This window comes from Eulemur rufifrons, chromosome 4 (genome assembly GCF_041146395.1).
Source record: "Eulemur rufifrons isolate Redbay chromosome 4, OSU_ERuf_1, whole genome shotgun sequence".
NCBI lineage: Eukaryota > Metazoa > Chordata > Mammalia > Primates > Lemuridae > Eulemur > Eulemur rufifrons.
The window spans coordinates 43,349,529-43,360,542 of NC_090986.1; the positions used below are offsets into that span (position 1 = coordinate 43,349,529).

The following is an 11,014-nucleotide window of genomic DNA, read 5'->3' on the forward strand; positions in this document are numbered from 1 at the left end:
TCTATTAGTTCCAGTTATCTTGGATAGTATCAATCCAGTACAGGATGAACAATGAATTATAAAATTTGTGTGGAGATTTGAAATCAAGAAATCTGGGCCGGGCGTGGTGGCTCACGCCTGTAATCCTAGCACTCTGGGAGGCCGAGGTGGGCGGATCGTTTGAGCTCAGGAGTTCGAGACCAGCCTGAGCAAGAGCGAGACCCCATCTCTACTAAAATAGAAAGAAATTATATGGGCAGCTAAAAATATATATAGAAAAAATTAGCCGGGCATGGTGGTGCATGCCTGTAGTCCCAGCTACTCGGGAGGCTGAGACAGGAGGATCGCTTGAGCTCAGGAGTTTGAGGTTGCTGTGAGCTCGGCTGACGCCACGGCACTCACTCTAGCCTGGGCAACAGAGTGAGACTCTGTCTCAAAAAAAAAAAAAAAAAAAAAAGAAATCTGAACAGATACTGCTAAGACAAGATAAACTGGCAGCCACAGTTCTAATCATAGGGTCTCAGATGGGAAACTGGGGGGATTTCCTACCACATTGAGCCCACATCAGGGACTAGCCACTTTCCCATTCTCATAACATGTGTATGGGATGCCTCCTTCTCCAGGTGATGAGCCCTTCTGAGGGCTCAGCCTCTGTTTTAGTCATTCTGGTGTCTCTTCCCTCTTCTTCCAATAACATTCTTCCCTACCAGTGCCGAGTACAGAGTTTTGCACTCAATAAGCACTAAATAAATATCTACCGAGAGCATGAAAATGTAAAAATCAGAATTTTCTGGAGTACCCACAATCAAATGTGCTTATCAGAAAAAGAAATCACACAGATGTTTTTGTGACAAGCAGAACCCAAATTAGTCATTCATGATTTCTGCTGATCATATTAGAATCACCTCTACTTAAAAAAAAAAAAAAATTCTCAAAATATCACTGGCTTTTTCCCACATAAGCAATACTTAAACATGAAACAAGCTTGGAGAGGGAATAAAAGCTTCTGGCTGCAGATGATTCTTTGTCACAAACGGTTTCCTCTGAGTGAGTAGTCCTGCTGGCATTCCCTGGGAATCAGCCTTTGCCGTGGCTTGTTACCTGATGCATTGCGTGAATAGTAAGTGTGCATGACAGAGCCTCATGTGCTCACTCAGCCCAGAGGGAACATGAGCACGCGGCACTCTCTGACTCAGCAAAGAGAAGTGCTGGGTCACCCACCTACTACAGAGGAACACATTAGCTGATTCAGAAAACTCATGCTCATCACAGGAAAAAGGAGCAAGTCAGCACCAAAAAAACAAGACCCCCCTAAATTAATCATTCTCCTTTCAATCAATTTGGATATATTTGAGTCACAGCCCTATGACAACCCTATGAGATCTTTAGAAGAAAGATGAATGAGGCCAGGCACAGTGGCTCACACCTGTGATCCTAGCACTTTGGGAGGCCAAAGCAGGAGGATTATTTGAGGCCAGGAATTTGAGATCAGCCTGAGCAATATAGTGAGACCCTTCTCTACAAAAAAATTTCAAAACTAGCTGGGGTCTGGTGGCATGCACCTGTAGTCCCAGCTACTTAGGAGGATCACTTGAGCCCAGGAGTTTGAGGTTGCAGTGAGCTACTGAGATAGGGAATTGGCAGGCATTGCTTAACTGAGTCAGAAAGTTTCAAACCATCCTAATCAAAACAGGATATAAGTCAGGAAGTTTTCAAACTACGCTGCTCAAAGCAAGACGGGGAACAGGACAAGTTCCAACAGGTTAAAATCAAGATGGCGGAGGAATCTACCACTTCTTGAGCTTGCAGCTTCATTATACTCTCATTACCATAAAACTTTCTGAGGAAATCTCCCACCCCCATCGTGTACCTGACACCACGACAGTTCCAGATTGACCATATTTAGTCAAAAGGAGGGTGTCACCCTAATTCTAGGAAAACACTGCCCTTTTCTAATAAATAACATGAACATTCCTCCCTTTGTTTAGCCTATAACTAAGCCATTGCTGGGAGAACTAGCCTCTACTCTGTCTGTAGAGCAGATCTTCTATACTTTGTCAATAAAATTTGCTTTCACTTTACACTGTCGGCTCTCTCCTGAATTCTGTCTTGTGCGAAGCCCAGGACCCACTTAGACTTCAAGTGATTACCAGCACTGGAAGTTACTTTCCTGTGACACTATGATGACACCACTGCACTTTAGCCCAGGCAACTGAGACCTTGTCTCAAAAAAAAAAAAAAAAAGGAAGAAAGACATACGTAAATATGAATGCTAATGAGGCAAAGTGTGGGCACAGCAGGGCAGTTGGGAGGGTCTCCGCTTTCACAAGTTATTCCTTTCTATAAAATCAGGTCAACATCTGCAACCAGGGAAATATTCTCTCTTCCTGCTACTCTAGTCTTTTTTAAATAAAGGAGGAGGAGGATAGTATAATAGTAGTAATTGGAATAGGAAAAAGGGAGAGGAAGAGAAAGAGAATGAAAACAAGGAGGAGAAATGAATATCCCTTGCATTTGCCAAAATAAGAATTTTTGTGAAGCTCTTTGTACTGTTAATGCATCTTTATATTCCTTATATGGACACACACTTACGCCCATTTTTAACATTTTTATTGTATAAAATATGACTTCAAGTGTAGTCTATCTGCAAACGAACTACAGAAGCTGTCTAAATGCAGAAAGAATACCATGACCACGGGAGCTGTGCTGTGTGGTGGTTAGGAAGTCTGGCTTTAGAATTAGATAGTCCTAGGTATCTTCAAATAGAACCTCTACAACTTACTAGATACGTGAATTTAGATGTGCTGTCTAAGCCTAAAATGCTGTTTCCTCATTTGTTCATCAGAACTAATAATACCTATCTTACTGGATTTAATTAAAGGTCAGATGAGATAATGTCTGTAAAAAGATTAGCAAGGATTTGGCAAGTAATCAATAAATGATAGTCATTATTATTGCTATTAACGCTGTAGGAGCAGGCTGGGCCAGTGGCTCATGCCTGTAATCCCAGCACTTTGGGAGGCTGAGGCAGGAAGATTGCTTGAGGCCAGGAGTTCAAGACCAACCTGGGCAACTCAGCAAGACCCTCATCTCTACAAAAAATAAAATAATTAGCCAGGCATGGTGATGTATGCCTGTAGTCCCAACTACTCTGGAGGCTGAGGCAGGAGGATCACTTGAGCCCAGGAGTTGGAGGCTGCAGTGAGCTGTGATCACACCACAGTAGGAGTACTGACTCCGACTTCAGATAAGCAAGAGCAGAAAAATTCTGTACACTTGGAAACAGATTATTCTGTCTCTCTTTCCTTTTCCCTTTCTAAGTCATCAAAGCCAAGTTCTGGAAACCCGAATGGCCTACAAGTGCCATTTAGTGAGTATAATTGCTTTCTTTATTGTAGTTATTTACAGTACCTGTAGTTTCACATTTGCATTGTTTTTTTGTGTTTTTTGTTTTTTTTTTTTGAGACAGAGTCTCACTCTGTTGCCCGGGCTAGAGTGAGTGCCGTGGCATCAGCCTAGCTCACAGCAACCTCAAACTCCTGGGCTCAAGCGATCCTACTGCCTCAGCCTCCCGAGTAGCTGGGACTATAGGCATGCGCCACCATGCCCGGCTAATTTTTTTCTATATATATATATATATATATATATGTGCATATATATATATATATATATGTGCATATATATATATATATATATATATATATTTTAGTTGGCCAGATAATTTCTTTCTATTTTTAATTGAGACGGGGGTCTCGCTCTTGCTCAGGCTGGTCTCGAACTCCTGACCTCGAGCGATACACCCGCCTCGGCCTCCCAGAGTGCTAGGATTACAGGCGTGAGCCACCGCGCCCAGCCCACATTTGCATTGTTAGTAGATCTTTCAAAGTGTACCAGCCTCTAAGTTGGTTATGAAGGTTCAAAACCTTACCAGTTACCATAGTAATCCCAAAATATTCAGAAACCATGAACTACTTGTAAAAATAAAAAACATCATAGAGAAGTGCACGTTAAGTATCCTGAAAAAAGAACATTCTATGTCACAACACCAATATTAATTCAACATGTTCACTTAAGCCAGGAAGCAACTTAATGTAATTTGAAGCCAGTGGATAACTGATGTTTACAGAGCAATAGCACGGGATGTGATCAAGACCCCCTCCCTACCCTGCTGGGGACCTTGCAGTAATATCCAGTTGAGCCTTATTATGCACCCATCATCATCCTAAGTGCTTTACATGTGTTAACTCATTTGATCCTCATAGCCATTCCATGAAATAAGTATTATTTTTAAGCCCATTTTATGGATGAGAAAACTGAGGCAGAGCAATTACTTTGCTTGCTTAAGGTTACGCAGCCAGTAAGTAAATCAGTCAGTATTCAAACCAGGTGAGGTTAAATACTATGTTCCTGGGATGTGTTATCATGTATAACCACTGGTGAAAGCTGTAAATGTTAAGTATAACCTGGAATTGCAGTGCTGTATTGTTTAAAAAGTTACTGTGAATCGCTAGGCAAAATATGCTAATGTTAGGAGGAAAAACTTTTCCTCTACCACTTGGGTCTAATGCTGGGAGCCCGCAAATTAACTGAAAATAGATTAACAGGACAAAAGATAAAGTTTATTTACATGTCCACATGGGAGTTTCTCATCAATGAGTAACTCACAGAATAATGCAAAATTAAGGTTTTTATATATCAACTTAACTAAAGGGTGATTCTTAAGGCTTCCATGGGAGATTATTGAAGGTTTTATTGTGTTTTTTGAGGCTACTGGGAATGGGTAGTCTGTCTCCATGGCACCGAATGTGAGAAACCTTGAAGATGGGTTGATGGTAGCTGGAGTTTCTGCAGGCTCTCCTTAGGCAGATAAGAGGAAGGTCAGATAAAATTTCTTTCAGCATCTTCTGTAGCACAAGTGTTTTCATTTAAAATAATCTTTATACTAACTGTGAGGGTCTCAGTGGATCCCCATACTAATATAGTCATCTCTTAAGTGGGGAACAAGGAAAGCACAGATAAATTGCATTCAAACTAAATTCAGATTAGCTTTAAATAATTGGCATCAGTAATTACTGTGTTTGAAAGTCATTTTTAGATCAAACATTCTCTATATCTACAAGCAATATCATAGTAATGTAATATTCATTATAGGTAGTACTTGTCCCACAGAGGTATCAAATAAATATTTGTTGAATGAATAAAAGAATCACTGTAAATATTAAATTATCTTATGCTGATATAAATACATGGTGGGTTCCCATATATTTGTTGCTATCACTTACTTGAAATATTAATTTGTTTTATTTATCAATGAACATAAGAATTATGGTGAGACTTACAACTTGAAGTTTATTTAAGTAACTGGAGAAAAATCCATGTTCTCATGGACTAGAGATCAGTATTAGCCAACCATTTTCAAACCCTCATAGTTTAAATCTCACTGGCATGGTTAACGACAAGCTACCACAAGACTAGCTGTCTGTGCTAGGCCTTGGCCAAACTTCAGAGTAGATGAACTCTAGTGTATTAGTCAGGGTTCTCCAGAGAAACAGAACTGAGATATGGATATAGATATAGATATAGATAAAGAGATTATAAGGTGTTGATTCATACAGTAATGAAAGCTGAGAAGTCCCATCATCTGCCGTCTGCAAGCTGGAGACCCAAGAAAACCAATTGTGTAGCTATAAGGCCTGAGAGACAGAGAGGTGATAATGTAGGTTCCAGTCTGAGGCTGAAGGCCTGAAAACCAAGAGCACCAAGGGCAGGAAGAGATCAAGGTCCCAGCTCATGCAATCAGGCCGTCAGGCAGAGGGAGACTGAATCTAACCTTCCTCTGCCTTTTTCTTCTATTCAGGCCCTTAATGAATTAAATGATTCCCACCTACCTTGGGGAAGGTCGTCTGCTTTACTCAATTCACCAGTGCAAGTGCTAATCTATTCTAGAAACACCCTCATAGACACACCCAGAAATGTTTAATCAGATATCTGGGCATCCCATGGCCCAGGCAAGTTGACACATAAAATTAACCATTACATCCACCAAACCATGCCCATGCACAGACCCTGTATCCTCAGGCCCTCTCCTCCATTTTTTTTCTTCTGCCTACCCTGACATCCTTCATGTATTCAGGGAACAGCAAGAGTTGAAACTGGTACTTCCCCTAGAAGCCTATATTTTACCAGACTTCAAACACTTAGAAGAATGAAGCACCTCCAGGTGTATTTTACTCATTCTTATACCAACTCAGCAAATATTTGTTAAGCACATACCATGGCACAAAAATCATTCCAGGTGCTGGGAATACAGTTAGCCCCCAGTAACTGTGGGTCCCACATCCATGGATTCAGCCAACCATGGATTGAAAATACTTGGGAAAACAAGAGGATGGTTTTGTCTGTACTGAACATACACAGAATTTTTTCTTGTCATTATTCCCTAAACAATACAGTATAACTATTTACACAGTATTTACTTTGTATTGGGTATCATAAGTAATCTAGAGATGATTTAATGTATATGGGAGGATGTACCTAGATTATATGCAAATATTATGCCATTTTATATATGGGACTTAAGCATCCCCATCAGATTTTGGTATCCAAGAGGGGTCCTGGAATCAGTACCCCTTGGATACTAAGATGCACCACTTTCCCCAGGACACTCCTGTTTTCTACCTATTGTCCTAGTACACTGTCTGGTTTAGCATTTGTTCCAGATTTTTTCATTTATTTAAATGAAGTAATATTACTACAAGTAATGTATCATTGAAATAAGCTAGAATGGGTGTGATAGATCTCTCATTTTGTACTTCAAGCATCTGTCATGGTCCCAGCTTGCAGTGTGTGAGCCAGATGCTCGGTGAACAGAGTTCTCACTTTGACATTTTGTGAAATCTGAAGGACAGCAGTGGTAACCCATCTCTTTTTCCTTCACCCTTTTGTGATGCAACATAACTACCACCTTGCTTTCAGGGACCACATACCATTTGCTGGCCAGTAAAGCAAAGATGCTCTGCATGAGTAGCTAAGGACAACTAACTCCTTCTTGTCCCAGGTGGGGTTGCTGCTCTGCTAGGCTTTGGTGCGCCAGCCGGTTCATCTGTGTCCTATGTCATGAGCTAAAAGAAGCACAAGGTTACCAGGTCTCCAAATGGCAGTGTCATCAAGGAATGTGAGAAATCATAGGTTAGATATAGGTGAAATATATAAAGGAATGGAGGCTGAGTTGTCCTACCTTAAAACATATAAAAAGCGTGCATCTATTTATGTATTTTATTGTTTGATAAAGTTTTTCTAATTTTCAATAAACCCTTTTGGTAAAAATGAACTCAAAAAGGAGAGTGTATGTTAAGAAAAATTAAGATCTCAATTTCCATTTCTCAGAAAACAGTTAGTGAAGAATGTTTGTTGATACTAATGCAGAATGTTAACTGCACAAAATATATGTTGACATTAATATCCACCATGGGGGCCTAAACCGGAAGACACAATTTGTGTTGAAAAAATATCAACATCAATTGAAAGAGTTAATAGTGAATTTAAGAGGACTATGCTCAAAGAAAATTTCACTTGTGTAGCAGATTTATTTGCATATCATTCTATGAGGCATGACTTTTCATTTAGATCAAATGTCTGTTTTTGTAAATTAATTTTCCCATTCTTATTTCAAATGTTCTTTTATGTGTAAAAAAGAGAAGTGATGGCCAATAATGTGTTGATTTCATTAGCAAAAGAACTTTACAGGGTTTTGCGGTTTGAACGAGACGAAGACGGAACCAGAGCCGGGCGCGGGCAGTGGACACGGTTCCGCCGAGAGCCGAAGATGGCAGTGAATGTATACTCGACATCAGTCACCAGTGATAACTTAAGTCGACATGATATGCTGGCCTGGATCAATGAGTCTCTGCAGTTGAATTTGACAAAGATCGAACAGTTGTGCTCAGGGGCTGCCTATTGTCAGTTTATGGACATGCTGTTCCCTGGCTCCATTGCTTTGAAGAAAGTGAAATTCCAAGCTAAGCTAGAACACGAGTACATTCAGAACTTCAAAATACTACAAGCGGGTTTTAAGAGGATGGGTGTTGACAAAATAATTCCTGTGGATAAATTAGTAAAAGGAAAGTTTCAGGACAATTTTGAATTCGTTCAGTGGTTCAAGAAATTTTTTGATGCAAACTATGATGGAAAAGACTATGACCCTGTGGCTGCCAGACAAGGTCAAGAAACTGCGGTGGCTCCCTCCCTTGTTGCTCCAGCTCTGAATAAACCGAAGAAACCTCTCAGCTCTAGCAGTGCAGCTCCACAGAGGCCCATTTCAACACAGAGAACTACTTCTACGCCTAAGGCTGGCCCCGGGGTGGTGCGGAAGAATCCCAGTGTGGGCAACGGAGATGACGAAGCAGCCGAGTTGATGCAGCAGGTCAACGTATTGAAACTTACTGTCGAAGACTTGGAGAAAGAGAGAGATTTCTACTTCGGAAAGCTAAGGAACATTGAATTGATTTGCCAGGAGAACGAGGGGGAAAATGACCCTGTATTGCAGAGGATCGTAGACATTCTGTATGCCACAGATGAAGGCTTTGTGATACCTGATGAAGGGGGCCCACAGGAGGAACAAGAAGAGTATTAACAGCCTGGGCTAGCAGAGCAACATCCGAATTCTTCACTCCAAATCATGTGCTTAACTGTAAAATACTCCCTTTTATTATGCTTAGAGGACTCACTGGTTTCTTTTCGTAAGCAAAAAGTACCTCTTCTTAAAGTGCACTTTGCAGAAGTTTCACTCCTTTTCCAATAAGTTTGAGTTAGGAGCTTTTACCTTGTTAGGAGAGCAGTATTAACATCTAGTTGGTTCACCTGGGGAACAGAGAGGCTGCCATGGGGCTCACCGTGTGGATGCAGGTCACACTGATCGCTGGAGAAGGTGTTCTGTAATACGCTGAGGTGGCGACCTCAGTAGAGAAATGTAAAGACTGAATTGAATTTTAAGCTAATGTGAAATCTTGGCAGAGAACATTGTAATAAATAAATGCCTTAAGAGTATTTAAAATATGCTTCCATATTTCAAAGTATAAAATATGACAGGAGATTTTATGTGTTTGACATTGTGTCTGGGAAGGAAGGGCCAGACCTCAGAACCTTTGGAAACTGCTGTCATGGGTCTTACAGGGCCGCTTGAATCCTCACAGGCCTAGGCTTTGGCCCAGAAGGAAAGTTTAGAAAAAGTTGCTCTGTAAAGCCATTTGGTGTCATTGACCAATTGCATCCCTGCTAAAAAAGCAAGAGGCATTGTTGCCTGGATGAATAGAGGGTGTTTCAGCCCTGAGATGTTAGGAGTTGAAGAGCTCGATTTTCATTGAGCATTTCTCTGACGACTTTTCTGATTATCCCTGAGATTTCTATGTATTATGCTTTTTGGGAATTGAGGTGTGTCCAGTTTTTTAATCTAACAACTACTTTTGGGGACTTGCCCACATCTCTGGGATTTGAATGGGGTTTGTGTCCCATTTTACTGTCTTTTAGGTTTACATTTAACATGTTTCTCTTCTCTGTTCCCCTTGCCCACTGGGGACTCCTCTTTGGCTCCTTAAAGTTTGCTGCTTAGAGTTGAAAACGCAGCAGGCAGGTAATCATGCTGCAAGTTTTTTCTGGACCTCTGGCAAAGGGAGTGATCAGTGAAGGCCATCGTTACCTTGGGCTCTGCAAGGCTGGGGTGTTTTCGGTATCTGCTGCCCACAGCTCTCCACTGTTAGCTGAATACTTTGCCAGTGCACTAATCTCTTTGGAGATAAAATTCATTAGTGTGTTACTAAATGTTAATTTTCTTTTGCAGAAAATACAGTACCATGTCTGAATTAATTATTAATATTTAAAATATTTCCTTCCTTAACTCTCCCTCATTTTCTTTGCCCACAGCCTATTCAATCCCTTTGTTTGGCAGAATTCTGCAAAATGTGTGTCACCCACTACTGAGATTGTTCAGCCCCTGATGTATTTGTATTGGTTTGTTTCTGGTGGTAGCTTGTCCTAAAATGTGTGTAGAAAGCAAGTATTTTATGATAAAATTGTGTAGTGCATGCTTTGTGTGGAATTCAGAGGAAAACCCAGATTCATTGATTAACAATGCCAAAAAATGCAAGTAACTAGCCATTGTTCAAATGACAGTGGTGCTATTTCTCTTTTGTGGCCTTTTAGACTTTTGTTGCCCTAAAATTCCATTTTATTGGGAACCCATTTTCCACCTGGTCTTTCTTGACAGGGTTTTTTTCTACTTTAAACAATTTCTAAATAAAATTCTGTATTTCAAAAAAAAAAAAAAAAAAAAAAAAAAAGAACTTTACAAAGATTAAAATGATGCCTATTTTATGTCAGTAGTATTAGATACTCCAAATAAAAAATCAATTAAGTTAATCCTAGTAGTGGCTTAGTTATTTAACTTATTCCATGGAATATAGTAATATTTTTAGAGGTTCATTCTGTAAATGATGAAATATTTGACATCATTGTGAATACTATCATAAATTCAGTTAAAGTTCAACAATAAACATTAAATTATTTGCTTTTGTGATGACAATAACAATATGGAAACAAATATTTGTGGAGCACAGTGTCATGATTAAAAACAGCGTTCCTACTAAATGAAGAAACTTTGGAGCAGATACATTCTAGAAATTAGTTCTGGTGCTCTCATAGTTCAAAATTGCATATAAAAAGTTGTAATAGTGTACTGATCATAACAGAAACATTTTTATATTTACACAAAGTAATTGAACTACTAAACAATTGAACATAAAAAAATTTTTCAGCATAGGAGTAAATTCTTTCTCTTTACTCCCTGACATAAATTGGAGTTTAGAAGTGTCCTTCTGAAATATTACTTTGTAAATCAATCAAAGCATCCTAAAATGGTATTGTGCTTTTTGTAAAAGAGCCCTCTAAATCTTAGTTGTATTTTGTGTAGAATCAGCAGGAAGTTTTTAATCAAAACAGTCAATTCATGAAGCACCAAAAAAAATCTTCAAATTTTGAGTCT

General features: G+C 39.7%; 1 protein-coding gene across 1 annotated transcript; it reads left to right on the top strand.

Annotated features, from left to right (window-relative positions):
- Positions 1–7,745: 7,745 nt before the first annotated feature.
- On the top strand, positions 7,746–10,233 carry LOC138382644 (microtubule-associated protein RP/EB family member 1). The gene has a single exon (XM_069467153.1). The coding sequence runs from the start codon at positions 7,805–7,807 to the stop codon at positions 8,609–8,611; it is 807 nt and encodes a 268-aa protein (XP_069323254.1). The 5' UTR covers positions 7,746–7,804; the 3' UTR covers positions 8,612–10,233.
- Positions 10,234–11,014: the final 781 nt, after the last annotated feature.